The sequence below is a fragment of the Eucalyptus grandis genome, chromosome 6 (genome assembly GCF_016545825.1).
Source record: "Eucalyptus grandis isolate ANBG69807.140 chromosome 6, ASM1654582v1, whole genome shotgun sequence".
NCBI lineage: Eukaryota > Viridiplantae > Streptophyta > Magnoliopsida > Myrtales > Myrtaceae > Eucalyptus > Eucalyptus grandis.
Window position 1 is genome coordinate 48,778,819 of NC_052617.1, and position 23,230 is coordinate 48,802,048.

At 39.4% G+C, this 23,230-nt stretch overlaps 1 protein-coding gene and 1 pseudogene across 2 annotated transcripts; both read right to left on the reverse strand.

Moving 5' to 3' along the window:
• Window positions 1-5,596: 5,596 nt before the first annotated feature.
• LOC104452174 (mitogen-activated protein kinase kinase kinase 1) lies at window positions 5,597-13,312 on the reverse strand. 2 transcript variants are annotated; one of them, XM_010066684.3, is made up of 9 exons: window positions 12,890-13,312; window positions 12,490-12,760; window positions 11,622-11,706; window positions 11,441-11,503; window positions 11,197-11,354; window positions 9,362-9,434; window positions 9,210-9,269; window positions 6,497-6,607; window positions 5,597-6,160 (listed from the first exon to the last, which is right to left on the reverse strand). In XM_010066684.3, exons 1-9 carry the CDS (start codon window positions 13,047-13,049, stop codon window positions 5,951-5,953), a joined length of 1,191 nt encoding a protein of 396 aa, XP_010064986.1. In that variant the 5' UTR covers window positions 13,050-13,312; the 3' UTR covers window positions 5,597-5,950. The 2 variants fall into 2 exon arrangements, with proteins under 2 accessions (XP_010064986.1, XP_018731980.1); XM_018876435.2 differs by having other exon boundaries at window positions 5,597-6,164.
• Window positions 13,313-14,520: 1,208 nt separating this feature from the next.
• On the reverse strand, window positions 14,521-16,402 carry LOC104452175 (annotated as a pseudogene).
• Window positions 16,403-23,230: the final 6,828 nt, after the last annotated feature.

Consider the following 23,230-nt stretch of genomic DNA (forward strand, 5'->3'; position numbering starts at 1 on the left):
AATGAGTCATAAATTTAAAAAAAATGTAATCAAGTTCTAAAACTTGTAACGAAAGTACAATCAAATCCTAAAATTTATCACGAAAGTATAACTGAATCGTAAAACCTATCGCGAAAGTATAATCGAATCCTAAAACTTGTAGTGGAAGTGCAATGAGTCCTAAAATATTGCATATAGGCCCATTGCACTTCTATGATAAGTTTTAAGACTTAATTACACTTTTTTGAAAGTTTGACTCAATTGCACTTTCGTAATAAGTTTTAGGACTTTTAACGTACTTATTTATTTTTTTGACAGGAGGTGTTTGAGTTTGTTAGTGCCAAAAGGCAAAAACAAACACAAAGTTTTGTTAGAGAAGAGAGAGAGAGAGAGCCAAAGATTTCTGGAAGTTTGTAAAAAAAAAGAAATAAAAGGAGGCCCTGGTTTTGCAGCTGAGATGGGCTGGGCTCGAGCTGAAAAAGTCTGACCAGGTCGAGCCGAGCCTCGTGGGCCCAAGCTCTCGTCTCGATCCTCTTATAATTCAGTTTGGCGGTCGGGAGCTAAACGGGCTCCGAAACTAGATTTAATGAGCTCATTTTGGGCCGAGATATCGTATCGGGCCTCGCCGTGAAAGTCAAACTGAATAGTTGGAGTTGACCGGCTCTCGATCCTTCCATTCGTGAAAATTTCTGACCACCAGGCCTGATGCCTTGAAACTTATAATGTCCCCAGTTCATGAGTACAGAAGGAATTTTCTAGGACGACGAGGTGACAGATACTCTCTACTTAAGGATCAAATTTCCAAATTTACTGGTGAATTTTCCTCTCGATTTAATTTTTTTGGACTTCAACTCGCCGGCAAGATTCGAGTGTCAAAAATAAGCCTGCACACAATATTTAATGGGGAAAATTACAAAAAAAAAAAAAAAAAACCATTTATTTCGTGCCTAATAATCACTTGCATATCTTAATTATTTCAAATGTTGTTTATAGAAATTGTCCGTTACTGCAGACTTATCTTGACATCTTACATTACTTTTGGATGGTCTTAGACATCTGAGGCTGCACTGCCTCCTGAGGCTCACACCTTGGTTTCTCTCTGAAGAGACTCTCTCTCTTAATCTCTCTTCATCTCGTGTGGCCTATTTTTCACGTTTGCACTCCCAAGCTTATTTATAAGCATCTTCCACCGCCTGGACTCCACCGCCCGAACTTTTCTTCTTGGCTAAGAGTCAACAATTGTGGGCTGTCTTCTTTTCCTTCACGTCCAAGTACTAGCAAGTTGAACTTTGCTTCTTGCTCCTTGAAGGCTCCAGTAACTACTTTAATATTATTATAATGTGTGCCCATTCCTTTTGATGCTTGTAGTTTCTTCAGGAAATTTCTTCTTTGGCGGTTTAAGTGTTGCGCTGCAGCACACTTTTCTTTGGCAGTTTACGTGCACTCCATGCATAATGGACTTTCATTATTATATTGTTATATTAGGTGTTGACTCCAACAACAACCCCGGACAAACCAAAAAAAAAAAAAAATCAGATGCAAAGACAATGCCTGGCCTTATTCGAGTGATTGGATCTCTAATTTTGGCCGCGACTTTTGAATATTGGAAGTTCGATTGTAGCTTTTTAATAAGCGCAGTGTTTGAAAGGGTGCTCACCAGATATGCCGGCTGTGCAATAAACCAGAAGAAAGATCATGCCGCCAAAAGACCACGCGATTCCGAGGACCCCAACCCAATCGCACGGGTCAGTGGTGTTCAAGCCCAACGCCACATAGCCGATGATGGTGGCTATTGTGACGTAGAGATAGAGCAGCGCCGCGACGAACTCGTTGATCACGGCCCCGTAGAATGACCATGTCCTTAGCTCTTTCGAGTCAAAGAGCGGAACCTCTCGCGGCTCGACACAGTCCCTCTTAGAGTGACCACCTCACTAGTAGAAGCTTCTCAAAGCCAAACATTAGACCAAGCATAATAAATAATTAAAGAGATTTCTTCTTTTTAAAAAGTGAATCGACGCTCATAACTAAATATCCCAATCGATATTTCAAGCTCAATTAGCTATTCAATCACGATTAAATCACGCATTGGAATACACAATGAGGCCATGAGAAACCAAAATTCGGACTGAAAATTGCATGCACGAGCTTAAAAAGCACCACTCGTCATCTCTGCATAATGTGAGCTGAGTAAAGGAATTCGCATGTTGAGAGCAAGGGAGTTTGAAACGAAAATTCGAGCGTCAACTATATTACAAGCTTGAATAACTAAGATCTGGAGAGGAACAGAAACGCGTCTAGAGACGAACGGCAATTCTTACCATATCGGAGTGTGTTCTCCTAGAGAATTTGCCCCGAGGAAGCTCCGTGAACAGTGCTGGAAATGGATGCCACCTTTTGAACGTTTGGGGAAAGGGAAGTGGTGCTGTAATTGACGTCCAAAGTCGGTAAAAAGGGAGGAGGAGGAGGAGGAGGAAGGAGGGAAGGAAAGGAAGACTCATAAGTCTTGGTCAATAAGGGTGGGATAGTGGCATTAAGAATCGATATATAAATTTAGCCACAAAAAAAAAAGCAAGAAGAAAGAAAAAAAGAGAAAGGAGAAGGGAGGTGAAGACTTATAAGTCTTGGTTAATAAAGGTGGGACAGTGACATCGAGAATTGATATATTTTATCACTTGAAATGAATTTCACTTGATATTCATCAAATTTAAACATTAATAATAACAATATAAAAATTACAACTTATTTGGAATGCATGTTTACGTTTCATTTACTTCTTTTACCTTCTTTCGAGATATATAAATAATATATATCAATTGAAGCAAAGTTGTTTAGCAATACATGTAGGCAAAAGTAGTTTTTTTTTTTCTCCTTTTCGAAATCCCCTTAATTTAATATGATATGATATAAATTCATGACTTATACTTTATCAATCGCAATCAGTCCATCACATAAACTGAATTGACATCCAAGTCAAGTTTGAAATGACTTGGATTTTTTATTTAAAATCATCAATAAAAAATCTGAAATAAGCAGGTTCCTGGAAAGGCTTATTGCCTCCTCTCCATGATGATTGGGCAGCTCGTCCAATTATTTCCACACCCGTGAGACATGGCGAAAGTAAGGAGATTGATTTATTCATGGGCTAAAACTTTTCCAAGAATATGAATTCTGCCCGATTTAGGCCATTGAAACCCTAAAGACATCAAGCCATCGAGGCCGGTCCGTGAAGTGACCACCTCATTTGCAGAAGTTCTCCAAAGCCAAAGATTATGAAGAAAATCATATTAAAGTAACTGTCCATCGAGTGATTTACAGTTTGGGAACGTTTTCCACTGTCGATCGTGGCCATTGGAAATATGAAAGCTGGGGGGTCCAAAAGCATATGGAATAAAGCAATCATCATAAACAAATTAATAGACTTGATAGATGCCATCTTATTCATCGTTTTCGAATGCCTAACCCAAAAACTTGAGTTGATAAATGAAGAGAGGCCTAATATCTAAAGAATATATAAATCTCGCAAATAGGTCATGCATAATATTTCAACGCCCCCTCCCATGGGTGAGTTATCATATGGGTGGGTCAGTTTAGATCGGGATTGGATTAGGTCGAAAATAGTCTAATCGGGTTTGGATTTGATTTATTTAGTTTCTTTAGCATTTCGTAAAAATGTTCATATTTTTGTCTTTTGACTAAAATAAATCAAATTAGAACCATGAATTTGGGTGCAATGGATTTTCTTCTTCTTTTTTCCCTCATTGCTGCAAAAGAAGGGTATTCGCAGGACGAACTTTCCTTTCTTGAGAATCCCTCAAAGTTTGCGTCATGGAAGACCTAAAGAAAACCTCTCATTCTAGCCCTTGCAATTAGTTCGTGCACATTCATCATTGGGCTTTATCAATGCCGACGGAGGTCGTTGGCCTTTTGGCAAGGGCCACCCTCGCCCTCGCCCTTAATGACTACTATCGAGAAAAAAAAAAGGAAAAAGAAAAAAAATTAGAGTATAAAAAAATTGCAAAAATTTTATTCGTCAACGTTGGTCATGCCATGTAAAACAATTGGCACTTACTAGATCACTACGTTAGCAATTTTTGGCAAAATTGATATAATTGAAAAGTTTAGAAATAAATTGGCAAGTTATCAAATTGTTTAGAACTAAATTGATACAATTGAAAGATTATGATTAAATTGGCTGTCATGCAATAAATTTAAATTTTTTTTAGATAATTTCCCCATAAAATTCACTGGTATCTATGTGCATACATCTATTTTTTTATGGATCATCTTATATATAAAGTAAGTTCATTTGATACTCACATAAAGTATTCCAATTTTATCTACTTTTTCAGTTGTATTCCAAGCCCCTGTTAGCTTAGGTCCATCGAGGTCAGGCCCTAGATCCCGTGCCCATGCTTGAGTCCTCAACGCCCAGGCTTGATACCCCAATGCTCGTGTTTGAGTCTCGAATGCTCGTGCTTGAGTCTTGATGGACCCAGGGCACAAGTATTGTGGTCCTAAACTTGACCTCTATGGATCAAAGCCGTTGAGGGCTCGAAAATAGGCACTAGAGTCCCAAGCCTAGCCTAGAGGATTAAGGTATGGGCACAAGGATTCTAAGCCTTGGTCTCGATGGCCTTGAGCTTGGGCGCGGGAGATTTGAGCACGAGAACTGGGGTTTTGGGCTTCGGCACTAGCATCCTTGGGGCTCACCTCAAAGGACTAGGGATTACTTGTCGGGTACTCAAGAATGGGCATTGACTTCCCGACCTCAACCTCGGTGGACCAATGCTCAAATATTGTATGTGTATTTTGGAAAATCATTTTCCTTATGAAAAATATTTTTTTGTTCTTTTTAGATTTCAACTAAATAACAAAAAATATTAACATTTTCTTGATATATATTATCTAAAATGTAACATTTTTCATGAAAGAAATGAAGACTTATTTTATTTGTCCTTCTACTCCTTGATGAGAATATTGCCTTGACCTCGTTATGTTTGTTGGCAAAATGCCTGCCGATTAAAGAAGGTTGCGTTAAATACGCCATTGCTTATAAATATTAGGAAAAAAGTTCTCATATTGACAATACAAAATTGCTAGATATATATTGGCTGAAGGTAGTGTCTGCCCTGATTTCGTCAATGTTCTGAAGCAATCTTCATGATTCTCATATGATGCATGTCTTTCCATGTGTATTGGGATTGAGAGTATCAAAATAATTAACCAAATTCTATCTTGCTATTTAAATGCAAGATAGCTGTTTTTTTTCTTTTTCTTTTTTGGGGCCCATTTTTAGGAATTTTGGTCCTTTATTTCCTGATGGTGATGGCCTGGCAGCTATATATTTCTCAAATGAATGTTTTCGTCAGAGAGGACTGGTTTCCAAAATGCATATGAATATCAGCTTCGAAGGGATATGGTATAAGGCGTTGACAGAAATCCAGCATCAACAAAGCAAAATGAAAAAGAATCATCTCAAATCGGGGTAGATGTCTCCTCACGGATTAATTATCAGTTAAGACTTTAGGCAACGTTCTCTAAAACTTGTTTTTTTTATGCGCATTCACTGCTCAAAAATCATAATTTACTACCAAGACTTTCGAATTCAGTCAACAAATACAGCAGAACAGCATGGCTCATAAGATTTGTCAAGCAGTAATTTCTGAGAGTTGTATCTAAAAATATACCATCCGAATACTAGTAATTAGTTAGAACAAACTAATTTTCTTAACCTGATTATGGGGACCATCCTCAAAGATATATATCCATCTGTCTCCCCTTGCGATCTTCAGTTTTACCCTAGGCATCAAACTGAATCATCTTTACAAGGCTTAATTTTCTTAACCTGATTATGGGGACCAAATGCATGCTTTCTATAAGTCTCAGCTCCACAGCCAGATCTGCCGCAAGACTGTGAGAAGTTGACAGCTATGAACAAGCAAGATGAATTCGGTGTGGTTTTAGCGGTCAGTCATCCACTGAGATGGCGACAAGGAGACACCGAGCCCAACAATGTGGCAACTGGTCCCTTCACAAATGGATGATCTAAGAGCTGAGCGGCGGTGGGCCGGTCTTCAGGTTCAACTCGTATACATTGCAAGATAAAATCCCTTGCATCTATCGATAAAGAATCTGGTACTGGTGGTGGCTCGCCCCTTCCGATCCGAAACAATGCTTGCATCTGCCTGGGTCAGTCAGCTAAACAGTCGGACATAATCTTTTGCTTTCTACTAAATAAATGTAAATTCAGTTTGAGGGATACTAGGTTTGAGCACATAACGATTTTGAATGATTCCGTTTTCTACCAAAAAAAAAAGAAGTAAAGAGAGTACACTATAAAGCAAAAGCAATGCAGACAAGGCATCGTGTTATTCCACATTATCGAAAAACTCTCACTTATCCAAGTAGAAAAGCCGCCTCACCAGAGAGATGGTCGGAAAGTTTTTTTTTTTTTTTTTTTTTTTTTTTGAGACAAGAGAATTGGACGAGACATGGCTAGAAGGTTTGAGGAACATACCCATTCCAAAGGAAAATATGGGACCCGACTGGTCAGCATCTCCAAGACAGTGCACCCAAGGCTCCATATATCAGCTGCAAGCCCATAGCCACGGTCTTTGGCATTTACCACCTGAATTAACCATAGGTTTGTATACTATCTTTTCAATGTAATGCGTATCAGATAAGTAGGAAATTTCTTTGACCGAATGACTCGATGTCCAAAAAGAAAGAGACAGACAATGATTACATATGAAGCATTTGACTAATTTGAAGTTTTAAGCATCTGCTAGTGGAAAATATAGCACTGAAGAAGGAAAAGTAGCAGCAGCAGTAATAATAATAACAGATTAAGAAGAAGAAGAGTCATTATAGTAACAACAAGATGGAGAATGAAAATCTGCCACGAACACCAGACAAAGGGTTGAACATCATCCATTATCAATTGTAAATTAACACTGCCCAAGATCTAACTCCTAATCAAGTTTTGCAAGACGGACAACTCCCATCCTGGTTACCTGATAAGACATGCGGACTACTAAAATTCAGATAACATCGAGGTCTTTTTAACAGTCTGAACACCATGATACAGCGTGCATCACAGATTTAAAAAGATTTCGCTCATAGCACCCCCTCTGGTGGTCAGAAAACTTGCAAGAATGAAAATCCATTCCACCTTTATTACTGTCTTTGAATGCAACAATTTGAGTTGGGGGAGACATCCGCTTGTCACATTTGTTTGCATTTGTTGATCATGACGATAGCAAAGAGAACACTTATGAGGATACCATCCTATCACATTCCTTTCCATGCCCAGTAACTTGTTGCCTAAATTATAAAAGGCCTCCTTTGGGGCCACTCCACCAAGAAGCACACTTTCAATAGCCATGCCAATGGCATTGAGGCTTAGGAGAGTTTGCACAGTCGTACGTTACACTAGATACTTTTTTCGTTCTTAGAGAGAAGCGATTGCAGGGTGTACTAACAGCATAATAAAAAATTGTTGCAAAGTTAAACAGAGATGAAGGCTCCATGATTTGCCTGTAAAAATAAGTTGTAGACTAGATTATGACTTATTTCTTCTGCGCTCACTTATTTTCAAGAAGGGATTGCTCGGAGTTCAAATTACCTAAAAATTACTTCCTTTGAGCACTCACAATATAATTTGAAATAAGAAATATAATCACATTTTCTATATCCGACAGTTCCAATCCTTTCTAGATCTGAGCAACTGCCATTCCTAACTCCTCTACGTACTTCACAACCCATTTGTCTCATATACCGACTCAATTCATCTTATTTCATCATAGATGTGATGTGATTCACTACAAACACATCGATTATAGGATGTATGTAGCTTCTTCAATCTCCACATTGGCGATGACTGTCGACAAAACGTATACATGGATATGTTTTCCTCCTTCACCCTCTGACAAAGCCCATTAAGCTCGGGATATAAAGTGGTCTCACCTAAGCCAAGACCGATAGGGGCAACCAGCAAATTGAAAAGGAAAAGACTAGAACGTACACACCACCCAACTATCTAAGGAGACTATCATGACAATTCCCCTGAGATGGTAACAAGAAGAAACGTCAAAACTAGATATGCAAGATGATGTCCAAGATTATGCTATGAGGGACTCCTTCCCATTGAAGCCCAACCAAAACCTTCAAATCATCCTAACTAAGGGCTGTAGAAGGAAAACAAGGCATATGATTATTCTCCTAATCGATAACAACCCCCACCAAAGTGAAGAAAAACTGTATGTTCAGAAATAAGATGAATAACATAGATTGCCCTATGCTAAAAAAAATGAAGGAAAAGAAAGATGAAGAAAATGAAGGAGAAGCAAACAATTCTCTATCCCTTTCATCACATTACAAGCATGGTCATAGTGATCTGCCATCTCTGAGGACAAGAAGTGAGATCAGTAGGACCTCGTGTTTTTTGTTCTCTTTTTCTTTATGGGAGGGGGGGCTCTAGATTAGTCAAAAAAGAATAAACAAGCCTATTCTTGACATGAACAAATCCTTTGAGATGTAACTTGTTATCGTAGACAAAACTTTTGTGGTTTGCATCAATGAGAAAATCTATGAGAACTACCAGCATAACTCATATTCAGCTGATATTGAACTCTCGAAGATATAAAGCTTGCGAGTTCTGATCATGGTTTAGGGGCAATTCAATTTCTGTGGCAAAACCAACCAATGGTTGAGTATCACTCTACATCATTTTGTTTTAATAAAACAGCCGAGAAATATCAAGTAACACGATCGGCTGTATGCTTACAGTAAAAAACAAAAGCCTGAACAAATTGAAAAACCAAATTTTCAAGGAATCAGGAACTCAATAACCTGATAACCTAGACCTTAATGTATTCAAGTAAAGTATCAGTAGGTCAACTAGAGTTCAAATCTGCCTTTGGTTGACTTATGAGGGACTGGATATGATATTATATGGAGTGCTGCAAAGTTGGATGCTGAGGCCAGAAAGGAATTTCAATGTATGCCCAAATAGGAAATATCCTGCCCAGACATGTCCAGCCCGTCCACCATCTAATTTTTCATCCAGTTCCACACCTGGATTTGTCCTATTTATCTTTGGATCTGATGGAATGTGATGATCACATCAACCTCCTACATATGGGCCCCCAACCATCATTTGTATAGAATAATTTAATCCGACGCCAACTCAAAAACTCAAGCGACCAAAAAAGGAAAGGATGAAAGACAACCTCCGGTGCCATCCAGAATGCCGTGCCCTTGCAAGATTTGACATCATTTAATGTGGTTGCCTGAGGCAGGAGAAGAGGATTGCCCAGTGGTGTTAGCCGACTCGACATCTATGGTAACGAGTGTTGTCACATACAAATAAAGCAATAATTACCTTAGCTAATCCAAAATCTGCAAGTTTCACAGTTCCATTTGCATGTACCAAAATGTTTGCACATTTGATATCCCTTATGCACAAGAATGAATAAAATGAGGCGACAAAACAGGTGATATAATTATGTACAATAAGGAATGGCAACAGATGACCATTAAAAGTGAACCTGACTCATCAATGATTGGACAACTACAAAAGCAAGAGAGAAGAGAGTAGAAGACACGAAATAATACTAGGGCAAATTAATAAATGAAAGCAAAATAAAAAAGACAAAGTTTAAGGGAAACATATAGTACTGCCACACAAAACTCCAAATCTTCCAAGTATTTGGCACTGTAAGATAAAAAAAACTTCCCAATGATTCGGTATCATTTCAGAGTCGAGTGATCCGGATTATGCAGCTTATGCGAACAATGAGTCATTAACCAAATGCTCCATCATATTAGCAAAAAGCAGAGATCAATCCAAAACCGGAAAGAGAAGTAAAATCAGTGCATGAGATATTAGGTAATAACTAAGCGGAAGTATATTTTACTGCACCAGCACCCCCTAGATACTTTTCTAGCCGGGAGAATTACTAAAAAAGTCCTAAACCTATTGCAATTGTGCCAATTCAGTCATAAACTTTTTTTGACCAATTTAGTTTTGAACCTTTTTATAATTGTATCAATTTAGTCTATCCAGTCAAAATTGGTCGGCCGGCGCTGATGTGAACATTGGTTGTCTGGCGAAGGTTGAAATAGCAATTTTTAAATATATATTTTTATTTATTTCGAATTTTAAAATATTTTTGAATTTTTTGAATTTTTTTTATTCTTTTATACTTATTTTTTTCACCTTCTCCTTCCTCTGGCCGGCAAGGCCCCGCCCAACCATGATGAGAGTCGAGCTCGCCGGCACCGGTGAGGTCAACCCTCACCATGGCCGGGTGGGGGCCGAGCCTCGCTAGATCCAAGGCGAGGGTCGACCTCGCCAATGGCCGGTGTGGCTCGCCCAAGGACGAGAGGCTCGACCTCGCCATGGCCGGGCGAGACCGAGCCTCGCCAAATCTAGCAACGACAGCTTTGTTGTCGTTGGGCGAGGCTCGCCTTCGCTAGTGGCCGGCAAGGACGAGCCTCGCCATTGGCCGGCGAGGCTAACCTCATCGGCCATAGGAAGGAGAATGTGGGAAAAAAAAAAGAATTAAAAATTAAAAAAATATTTAAAAATTCGATTTTTTTAATTTAAAATGCCATGTCGGCTTTCGCCGCACGGCCGCCGCCATGTCGTGTTGACCGGCCAATTTTGGCGTGATGGACTAAACTAATACAATTGTAAAAAGTTTAGGACTAAATTGAGCAAAAAAAAAATTTATGACTGAATTGGTACAATTGCAATATATTTAGGACTTTTTTAGTAATTCTCCCTTTTTTTCTAGCCAAAAGGCACTTATGGTGCAATAACAAACTGTGATAGAAGATTATCTAGAGAAAAACTATGAAGATCGAATTGAGTTTTTCTTAGACCTTTCCCCTGAAGATACAGCCAATATGAATTACACTACGTATTACACACCATAGAAACACTGTAAAAAGAATTTTCTTCGAGTAAGACACATAAGAAAATAAAAAAGTTCATGTTGGAGCAGGAAAACCAATGTTTGCACAAGGAACGCAGATGTCGTACGGCGACAGAAAAAGGCGGTGGTAGGACATTGGTAATGCAGATATAAAATACCAATGGGGGCCACTAAGAGCACCCAAAATCAGGTATCCGGCACTAATAGCACTAAAGGAATTAGGGCATGGTAACATCAAAGGAGCTTATGAAGGAAAAATTCATACGGTATGTCTCACCTGTGGACCACATTGCGATCATGAAGATACTTTAGACCATTTAAGATCTGTCTTGTGTACGAAGAAACTTGAGAATCTCTGAAATGATATGTTTGATAGAGATTAGCAAGGGAGCCTTTTGTCATGAGCTCGAGAAAAATATAGAGATTGGAATCATCCTGTCCATCATGTGTTGATTTGTGAGAACACGAAGAGTCACTTGCTAAAAGGTGCGTCAATGGCATAATAAGGAAGAAAGTTTTACCTTTGCTGTGCCGAGAAAACGGACTATGTTCTCATGTTCAAACTGACTTAGAAGAGCAATCTCCTGAAAAGCAAGCACTGGATGTAATCGAGCAAATACTGGTACAAATTACAGCTGTGACATTTCCAGCCTATCGGAATTACACGGATGTTCAGATGAAGCAAGCAGAAATGATAATCACCTGCTCCAAATACAAGATAATTTGCCTTCCTCTATCTCCTTGATCGAGTAATGAGACTTCCTTTATAGCAATAAAGAATCCATCACTGCAGCGGAAGAGAGAGGAAGAAGGACACCGATGAGAAGATTTTAATGTATGGATTATAATTTTTTTCTTTTTTTTAATGTATGGATTAGAATTTGATGAGTGCATAATGTACCGAGAAAATCAAGTATTTCCGGTATAATAAACTCTCCTAGTGAAGGGGCATAAGATAATGCTGCAGCTGTAGGAACTGCAGCAATAATAATGCCAAGTAAAGTATATGACTTTCCATGACACCAGCAAAAAGATTGACAAGTAAAGGCTTTCTTTAATGTTGGAGTCCTACATAAGAAGAAGAGTCATATGCATTTATGATATAAGTCAAATGCATCTTTTTTCAGTGATCTTCCAGTTCGTGAACCTTAATGGACAAGCCTTCACCTATGACTCCAGCACATTGATGTAACTGCAAAAAGTTTCTCCTTTGGCTTGCTAATAGCAACTCACCACCATCACAAAAGAAACGAAAAACAGAAAGAAAGTCGATAGTATTCCAGGACAGAGCAAATGGTTCAACAATGCCTTTGGCAAACCGAAACTTCCGCATGATGATCTTAGACTGGGCTATTCGCCAAAATTGATAAAGTGGTGAGACAGCCGAGTCGTGCACTTCGCTCGATATCCAAGCGACTCCTAATTTCCATTCAGCTGACATGAATTATACAGGAAATTCGGAACATAATCTTAGAGCTGCATAAAGTAAAGACCTATCAACTGGTTCAGGAGTTGTGCTAACACAACAAAATTGGGGCAGCATGAGGCCCGAAGAGCATTTCCCACTTACTCAGCTATTCCTTCGTAGACCGATCCAAATGACCCACGGCCCAGAAGCTGACCCTTATCGAAATTTGTGATGATCCCTCTGGACGTCCGGCCGGGTGAAATATTTGTCGGCGTAGTTGTCGTGCTTGAAGAGTCCTCGTCATTTATAATGAAAAATGAGCAAGACGACGACGGCACTGCGGTCTCCCCAAACCATAGCCACACTCCCCTGTCCTGCTTCACTTCAACATTTACCCTATTTGCTTCCCTTACCACTCGTTTCCTCGCGAAACCTAGGAGTTAGGATCATTTTTAGATCTTTTAGCTAAATTTGAAGAACGTGAGGGATCTTAACACCGTTTATGAATAGATTAGGCCACCATACACCGGAGCTTCGGCGTTGGCATGAGAAGGGTGCTCACCAGGTTTACCAGTTACCAGGCAAAGGAACTCAAAGCCCCAGCAATACTCAAAGCGCCGGAAACGGCAATCGCATCCGCCCAAGTCTCTCTGGAACTCGTTGACTACGTCGAGCACAATGGGCAGCAAGATGAGGAACCCGGCGATCACGTAGCCTCTCATCGTCTTTGGGGGCTCTCTTGGTCCCTCTTCGGTCACTTCTTCCTTCGACACGAAGTGATAATTTATCCAAACCAGAAGCAACCCGCAAAAGATTGTCTTACTACCGGTTCATTGCCAGATTTACCAGGCTAGGAGATGGTGATCGGAGAGAAGCCGAATAGAAACCGTTCGGATTCGATCGATAATGAAGGGGCTGTCTGAAAATTCAATTTGAAAAGCATCCAACCAAATGTGATCATGTTCACAACTCCCATACTCAAAATGATTGGACGTAGCGAGTGGACCGCTGACGTATCTACCTGTCAACATATTTGAACCCACAAAAAAACCTTTTTTTTTTACTTTTTCCTTTTCCACATTGTCAGAAATGTTCTCTTCCTCGGCAGAAAAGAAATATCCATTTACTATCCATTTACAATCACGAAGCACGCGAGCCACTGTCAACATGACAATTTGTCCGTTGCCTACACTCACGCAGCATTTTATCTAGATGAAAAGGACTTATATTTCTCATTGTCAAATTATTTCTAGTAATAATTTTTTTTTTTTGTTCGATTTTAAATGCAATGGGATGCGTTAGGCATGAGCAAAAGCAATGAAAGCCAAAACAGAATCATGAAATATCGAAATTTCTCGTGAAATATAACAAAATTCCGGAATCTGAGCGCCTGTCCTTAGACTCAGTCAACTCGTAGTTTGCAAAGGTGGTTACTTCCTCCATCCGCACGTTTGGAAAGAGTCCACCCTTCCCTGATTTGGACCAGTTCAACAAAAAGGTTGGGACCAGTTCGTACGGTTTAGTCTGGCGTTCTATTCTTTTTAGGGCCCAGTGTTCCCGGTTAGTTTTTTAAGATAGCAAACTTTCTTTTTTTCAAAAGGAAAAAGTCACTAAAAAGTCCAAATTATACTTACAATAATACATTTATCCTAAACTTTTTATTGTGACATACAAAGCCCAAATTTATGCTAATTATGACACATTTATTCTAAACTATAAAAAGAAAAAACCCAAATCTTATAGGTTTTGTCACAACCATTATTGGCTTCTAGGTTAACGGAATCACATCAATCACAATCATAAACATCAACAATCAAACAAGCGGTGGAGTGCGAGATATGATAAATTCCTTGAGCTGGTCCAGGTTCTCGTTTATGTCTTCAATACTCTTTTTCTTGCAATCAGTTAGCTTTGAAAGTTTAAGTTGTTATATATCGCATCTATGGTACATAGACAAGCATACATTTTTATACAGGATGTCTTACAGGGAGCCGCGCTAACATTAGACGCATGAATCCATAATCATCGGTAAGCAGAGAGACTCCCGATGTAACCGTGAAAACGAGCAATACGCAACAAGACTTTGGTTAACGGGAAGGAATGGATTTCAACAGAAACTAAAGATGAACCAAAACTTCGTACACAGCGCCGGTTTTTCTTGCAGACGACTCCGAATGAACTTCCATCCACTGTCTAAACCGATTCCCATAAACCGGCCCAGTTGCAGTCCCAGAAATAATCCAACCCGCGGACATGCAAAGCCTCTCCGGCGGACACCCGCAATAGGTGTTGATGGTAGATAGCAGCAGCAAATGTTCAGTAAAGCGGGCCGACCCAGAAGATCCACTGTTCAAGCAGCCCTGCAACCCCGGCCATGAAAGGAAAAACGAAAATCAGATGCGAAGACAATGCCTAGGTCTCGAAATAATAAGTAAACGGCGAACTACATTGCATTGCTTTTGATTCGCATTGCACTAGCCTGTCCGTTCAATAACTTCACATCGTAAAAATTGCGATTCAATCTAAGTTGGTGATTGGCCTCCACGCAAAATAGACCAGTAAACACCAACCTGATCATCCCAAGCTCCGCCATGGTTGTAGATGCGAAGCTTTGAGCAGGGTTTATCCCGATGCCAGTGATGGGAACTGTGGCCAAATGCACCAGAAACAATGCGAACCCAATTGGCAAGGGAGCCAAAACCTGCACCGTACACAGCCACATGACTAATATTCAAACGAGTTTGTGAAAAAGACAGCAGATAAATTTGACTTCGCAAGTTCCCGATCGGAATACAAACGGGAACATTAGAATCCCAGGCATCGCATTTCAGGTCGGGTAAAGAGAAGACGGTGTACATAAGCACGAAAGTGCCGATGATCTCAGCTCCTAAAGCAGTTCTTTTGGAATATGAAAACGACACGCTGTTGGCTCCACCACCAAGCGTATCATACAAGTGCGTCATGAAGGCTATTACCAACCCCGCCCCACATATTGCTCCCAAACATTGAGCTGCTATTTATGCAATTGTTCGTTTCAATGAGACCCTCCTCACCAGGAAGAACCCGAACGTCACTGCCAGATTGATGTTACCACCCGTTGCATGGTTCATAATAGGTTCAGACCTTATTTGAGTGATCGGATCTTTGATTTTGGCTGCAGCTTTCGGCCTATCGGAAGTTCAAACTATAGCCTTTACAAGCGCTATGTTTGAAATGATGCTTGCGAGATATTCCAGCTGCGCAGCAAACAAGAACAAAGATCACGCCACCTAAAGACCAAGCGACTCCGAGGATGCCGACCCCATTGCTCCACTGCACCGTATAGCCTATGATGGTGGCTATCGTTGTTAAAGGACAAGGGTTGAATATACATGCTGCTGCTATTGAAGAATTGGGTTCTGATGGAAACAGGGGAAATGAAGTGAGGCAGTATGCTGAGTCGACGAACACTACTACTGATTCAATCAAAATTGAAGATAACAAGCTTAGCTCTACTGTTATGAACAGAGACAAGTGGAATGAAGACGATGGGATCTGCAGCAACAACACATGCTCATTAAAGAATAGATATTCAGTTTTAAGTTGTAATTGAATACTTTCTGTTAGTGTTTCTGTTAGATTGTTTTGTCAGTTTGTTGTTCTTCGTCAACTTGTAGTATAAATACAGAGTTGAAAGGAAAACGTGATAAGATGCTCTCAGATGTAATCCCTCTCTAATCATTGTTGAATACAGAAGCTTCGCATTTTCTCTCTGTTCTTTCTTTTCTATTCCTCATCTCTGTTATCTTCTTCGTCTCTGTACTCTTCTTCTTTACAATCGTGATGCAGAGATAGAGAAGCGCCACAACAAGCTCACCGATCACGGTCTCATAGAATGACCATGTCCTTAGCTCCAGGAGTCGAAGAGAGAAGCTGGTGGCTGGTTGACATGGTCGCTCTTCATCCGTGGGAGTTCTCCTGGTGCCTCTTCGGTCACTTCCTTCTTCGACTCTATAGCCGATAAAGCATCCACAGAGTCCCTCTCCATCCGTAAGGGCTCTCCTGGTCCCTCTTCAGTCTCTTTCTCCTTCGACATGATGCGATCTTCAATCAAAATCAAGAGCATTTAGCAAAAAATTGTCTTAGTACCGGTTCATTGCTGTATTAGCTAGGCTGGAAGATGGTGGTCAGAGAACTTGAAAAAATGCAGAAGACTCATTTATGTTCACCGTCCCCGATTGGAATTAATGTTGTGGAAACTCAAAGGCGGACAACAATTCAGAACATGTAAGGACAACTTCATTGTCAAGACTCAAAGTGTGGACGGCTTGGCTCCAATCAAGTAACTCCGTGACATCAACATACACGATCAGAGAATATACAGAGATGAAGCCTCCTGTTGGAAACTCGAAGTGTGGACGGCTTGGATCCAATCAAGTAACTCCGTGACATCAACGTACATGATCAGAGAATATACAGAGATGAAGCCCCCTGTTGGAAATTGTGATCCATCTTCTTTAAACTAAATCTAGAAATTCCTAGTTGATACTTGAAGTCTTGAACATAAAGAGTCCAAATAGAGCTTGAAGACCCCCACGTGAAGACGAGAAGTCCAGAAGTATCCTGAAAAGTCTAGTGTTTGGGCAGTAGAGAAAAAGTGTGGAGCTCACTAGTGTTAAATATAAAGGGACTAAGTCTTCCCAATCATCAGTTACTATAAGCTCAGCAGTTAATATTGCTAAAGGAAAAGAAAGAACACAGAGACAGAAAAGCAACAGTGAGCTGATGATCAACGGTGAGATGATCAACGGTGAAGAATTCGTGATAAAGACAAATGGATCGACATCAATGAAGAAGAAGCCTGAGATGAAGAGTGACACGGATCGCCAAGTCATAACAGATCTAAACTAACTCGTGTGCTGTTATTCAGCTGAAAGAGGGAAAACAAATGTAAAACAGTTAGTTAGATTCTGTTTTTCCTTTATGAGCTGTATTAAGTTTTTCCGTTCCTTTTAAGTAGTCTTCTTCTTGATTGATGTAAGTGTTGGAGAAATCTTTCCAGAATATTTTGAAGCTAACAAAACATTTCTATCAGTCTAAATCTGGATATCGATAGTTAAAGTCTCAAGACTTTATAGTCTCAAGACTTTGTAATCTCAAGACTCAAGACTCAAGATTATTCTCACCGATGCTTTCTAATCCAAAGAGCGAAGGATATCCGGCCGAAGTATATGGTTGGGGATTCGATCCAATCCTCGGAAAAGATCCCTTGGTTGGATAATCACTACGGATTTTTTTGATTCTTATCTAAGAACAATAGAAGATCTCGATGGTCGACGAAACATTCTTGGAATGTTCTATTCTTGGAAACCAAAATCCCGATTGTATGGGCGAACAGATTGATGGGCTATCATCGATTCCTTAAATAGCTCGGATGATCTTCTTAATTGATTCCGACCAACGGGTAGATTGGAGGAATTCCTTTGGTAAGTGCCAACGGCTATGATGGCATAAAGGAGTATAAAAGGAAGACGTTCTAGTTATTTTAAGAGTGTGATTGATAGAAAAATTCCAGAGTCTGAAGAACCTTGATTGTTAGTCGATACAGTTCGAGCGAAATTGTACACACAGAGTGTTTATACTTGGTGATATCTTGAGCGAGTGTAGTAGATCATCTACATCGAAAATCAAGGAAGATCAACACCGTAACATCTCTTTGTTCATAGTGGAATCCAGCCAATCGGGGCATCGGTGCGAAGAGTGGACGTAGGCTTGAATCAAGCCGAACCACTATAAACCTCGTGTTTAATTCTCTCTTTCCTTTACTCGCCTTACGATTGATTCTTTAATCATTCATCTGTCTAAGTATTGTGCAATCTCCAAGAAAATTTTATAAACCTATTCACCCCCTCTAGGTACTCGTACTAGCATTATCAATTGGTATCGTGCCCGTGTTCTCACTTTATTTGAAGTGTTTTACTTGAGTAAAAGATCCATGGCTAGTATGCTAGCACCGTGGCTGGTGGAAGGGCAAAGCAATACTGCACCACCCTACTTTGATGGAAAGGATTACAACATCTGGAAAAACAAGATGAAAGCTTTTCTACGATCAAAGGATCCTTTGGAATGGGATGTGGTGGAAAGAGGAATTACTCCTACCGCTGCATCGCATCCGAAAGAGGGAAAGAAACCGTTGAAACCAGCGGAATGTCTCAAGAAGAGATAAACAAGAGACAAGCACTTGATGCAAAAGCAATTTACTCTTTATATTGTGCTTTATCACCAACCGAATATAACAGAATATCTTCTTGTGATACAAAAGAAAAGAAGTCTCGGGACAGATTACATATCACTTATGAAGGGACAGAGACCGAGTGAAGGAGACCAGATTAACATTCTCCTTGGTCAATATGAAGCCTTCAAAATGAAACAAGGAGAATCTATAACCGACATGTTTAGCCGTTTTACAGATATTGTCAATGGTCTTGAGAATCAAGGACAGAAAATTTCGATCCTATGAAGGTGAACAAGCTACAAGCGTGGACTCTCCAAGGATTGGAATCATATAAAGACTTCAATAAGAGAGACGCAAAGAATTATGCCATTATCTCGTAGACGAGCTGATTGGAACTCTTCGCCTTATGAAGTGGAACGAATTAATGAAGACGAAGATCCAAGAGGTAAGAAATCCATTGCATTAAAATCTAACGATGATTCGATGATACGAGACTCAAGAAGATCTCGGACGATGAGGAGCTTGCTCTTATGATTAGAAGGTTCGAAAGCTGAATAGAAAAGGGAGAAGGTTCAACTCAAGGAAACAAAGTTTTCAAAACAAAGAAACCAAGTTTGTTGATAATGAGGAACCAAACAAAGATGTAGTTTGTTTCGAATGTAAGAAAAGGGACACATCGAGACCAAATTGTCATCTCCCGAAGAAGAAAAGAGGAAAAGCTGAAAAGTCTCGTAAAGCTCTCAAAGCCGAAACTTGGAGCGATACGAGTGTGAAGAAAGTGATGAGGAATATGCCAACCTTTGTCTAATGGCACAATCGTACTCGGATTCCTGATCGACTCGACAGTGAATTTGAAGTAAGTGATTATAAAATCCCCTGTCAAAGTCTCTAAATACATTGATGAACTATGTTTTAGTCTTAAGACTTCTCTAAAAAGGATTTCCGAACTTAAAAAGGAAAACTCAGTCTTAAAACAAAAGGAAAATATTTTAGAAGAAAAAGTGAAAAGTTTAGACTTGAATGTTTCTACTCTTAAGGAGAATGAAGATAAACTTTCAAAAGAAAATGCTTTCTTAAAAACTGACTTATCAAATATTTCAAAGAAATTTTCAATAGGGTCTGAAAAACTTGAAAAAGTGCTTTCAGTCCAAAGACCTTACTTTAACAAGTCCGGTTTGGGTATGACAGCGAAAAACAATTCCTTTGATTGATTTTCCAAAAGTAAAAGAAAGAATTAAGAAAAGACCGTCAAAAGAGGCTTACAAAAATCATTTCAAGAAAGTCTTTGTAAAGTCTCGTAGGTCGAAGTGCTCTAAGATGTTCAAAGTGTAACAAATGTCGGATCATTTTGAAAAAGAGTGTTCTATGGTTTGGAAGCCTCATCAAGAAAGTATGGCCTAGTAATGCTTATTCTACTAACGTGAAAGGACCCAAGAAAATTTGGGTACCAAAGAAAGCTTGAGCTCTCTTTTGAATGCGTGTCTCTGTCAAAAGAAAATTAAGTGGTATCTTGACAAATGATGTTCAAGACACATGACAGAGACTCAAAATGCTTCATAAAGCTTGTTCAAGTGAATGGTGGAAAAGTTTCATTTGGAGGAAACAAAGAAAGGAAGCATTGTGGGATTTGGAACTGTGAAAATTGGAAATCTCACAATAAGCAATGTCTCTCTAGTGGAAGGACTCAACTACAATCTTCTAAGTATTAGCCAATTGTGTGATACTAGTTTCAAGATCTCCTTTCACGAAGGCATATGTTCTCGAATTAGCAAAGACTCAACTCGCCTTTCATGGGTCGAAGGCATGGAAATATCTACCTCCTTGATGTAAAACCAAATGAAGCACAATGTCTAATCTCAATTCAAGATGAAGTAGTCTTATGGCACAGAAAGCTTGGCCATGTCAACATGAAACAATTAGCCAAAATCTCATCAAAGAAGCTTGTTCGAGGTCTACCTAAATTGCCATACCAAAAGTCTGATTCATGCACTCCATGCATTCTGGGAAAGCAAGAAAATTCATTTAAGCAAATAAACCATGTTTCTACTAATCATGTACTACGCTTGCTTCATATGGATCTCTTCGGACCAACCGTAACCCGAGTATTGGAGGTAAGAAATATTGCCTAGTAATTGTGGATGATTACTCCCGCTTTACTTGGGTATACTTTCTTACAAGTAAGTCAGAAACCTTTTCGTATTTTGAAAAATTTGCCAAAAAGGTTCAAAATGAAAAAGGATGTGCAATTTCAAGCATAAGAACTGATCATGGAAGTGAATTTGAAAATCAAGATTTTACGAAATTTTGTGATAAATCTAGTTTTAATCATATGTTTTCCTCTCCATATACTCCAGAGCAAAATGGAGTTGTGGAAAGAAAGAATAGATCTCTTCAAGAAATGGCTAGAACACTTTTAATTGAAAGCAAAATTTCTTCACGATTTTGGGCGGAAGTCTGTCTCAACAAAGATGCTATATTATAAATAGAGTCTTTTAAGACCTATTTTAGAGAAAACCCCTATGAATTGTTCAAAGGTAAAAAGCCTATTGTTTCATACTTTCATGTGTTTGGTTGCAAATGCTTTATTTTGAAAAATGCAAATGATTGAGTTGGTAAGTTTGAAGAAAGATCAGATGAAGGCATCTTCCTTGGATATTCTACATCAAGCAAAGCCTACAGAGTCTACAACAAGAAAAGCCGGTCGGTGGAGGAATCAACGAATGTTAAATTCCAAGATTCAATTCAAGATGAATCCAAATTGACTCGCATGAAGAGTCTGAACCTACACCAGACTTTCCAATGCTTACAACTCAAGAAGCATCTTAGTCTCTAGAAGTCCAACATCAAGAAGCACATGAAGATTCAAACAAAGAAAGAGATCATCAACCAGGCAGAACAACCAGTAACTGGAAGCATAAATCCAGTCATCCTAAAGATCTCATTATTGGCGAAATCAATGAAGGAATCCGCACCAGATCAAAAAGGCGTGAAGAATCTAGTGCTGTGGCTCTCATTTCTGAAATTGAACCAAAAAGCATAGAAGAAGCTTTATCTGATGAAAGCTGGATCGAAGCTATGCAAGAAGAACTCAGACAATTCAACATCAATGATGTCCGGGAATTGACATCTAAACCAAAAGGTAAAACCGTTATTGGAACCAAATGGGTATTCGGAACAAGATGAATGAAGAAGGAAAAGTCGTACGAAACAAAGCAAGACTCGTGGCCAAAGGATATACGCAAGAAGAAGGAATAGACTATGATGAGACTTACGCTCCAAAGAGTAGCAAGGTTAGAAGCTATTCGTCTATTACTTGCGTTTGCTTGTTATAAAAATTTCAGGTTATTCCAAATGGACGTCAAAAGTGCATTCCTAAATGGATTCATCCATGAGGAAGTTTATGTGGAACAACCACCGGGTTTGAAGACCCAAAGAAGCCGACTCGCCTTCGGGACCGAAAAGGCCTTGTATGGTTTAAAGCAAGCACCTCGAGCTTGGTACGACGTACTAAGTAAATTCTTATTACGAGAATAGTTTTGTCAAAGGTAAAGTAGATACTACTTTGTTTATCAAAAAGGAAAGCAAAAGCTTTTTACTTGTTCAAATATATGTGGACGATATTATTTTTGGATCACCTAATGAAAGTCTATGCAAGAAATTTTCTAAGTCTATGCAGGGATGAGTTTGAAATGAGTATGATGGGAGAGTTAACATTCTTTCTTGGACTTCAAGTGAAACAAATGAAGGAAGGAACTTTTATCCATCAAGAAAAATATGCGAATGATCTTGTCAAAAGGTTTGGATTGGAAAAGTGTAAAAAGACCGACATACCAATGTCATGTTCTCGAAGATAGACAAGGATGAAGAAGGGAAGAAAGTAGATCAAAAGCATGTACAGAGCATGATCGGTTCACTTCTTTATCTTACCGCTTCTAGACCTGATATTTTGTTGAGTGTTTGTATTTGTGCTAGGTTTCAATCGATCCTAGAGAATCCCATCTCAAGGCTTTGTAAAACGTGTTATCAAATATGTTGCCTCATCTTCAAGCATCGGTCTCTCGGTATCCCAAGAAGGGAGACTTTAATCTTCTAGGATACTCGGATGCGGATCTGGCCGGTTGCGTAATCGATAGAAAAAGCACCTCTCGGAACTTGTCAACTACTTGGAAACAGAACGGTGTCTTGGTTTTCGAGGAAGCAAAGCACCGTAGCTCTTTCAACGACGGAAGCGAGTATGTAGCTCTTGGAAGCTACTGTCGCAAATTCTATGGATAAAACAACAGCTACAAGACTTTGGGATTGAAGACTCATGCACGAAATCGATGTGACAACACCGGGCGATAAATCTCACCAAAAATCCAATCCTTCATTCAAGAGCAAAGCATATTGAGATTCGACATCACTTCATTAGAGATCATATTCAAAATGGAGAAATCTCGATTCAATTTGTTGATTCAAAGAGTCAACTAGCGGATATATTCACAAAACCTTTGGAGAAAAATCAATTCGACTTTATCCGTTCAAGACTCAACATTTTGAAGCCCTGAAGAAGTTAAAAGTCTAGAGACTCACCAACTCTAAGACTCTAATCTTTCGGACTTTAAATCCTCGACTCGACATTCGTGGCTATAGACTATAAGTTATATTTCATCTAAAAGGTACTAATTGTCATTTAGTTATATTAACTCG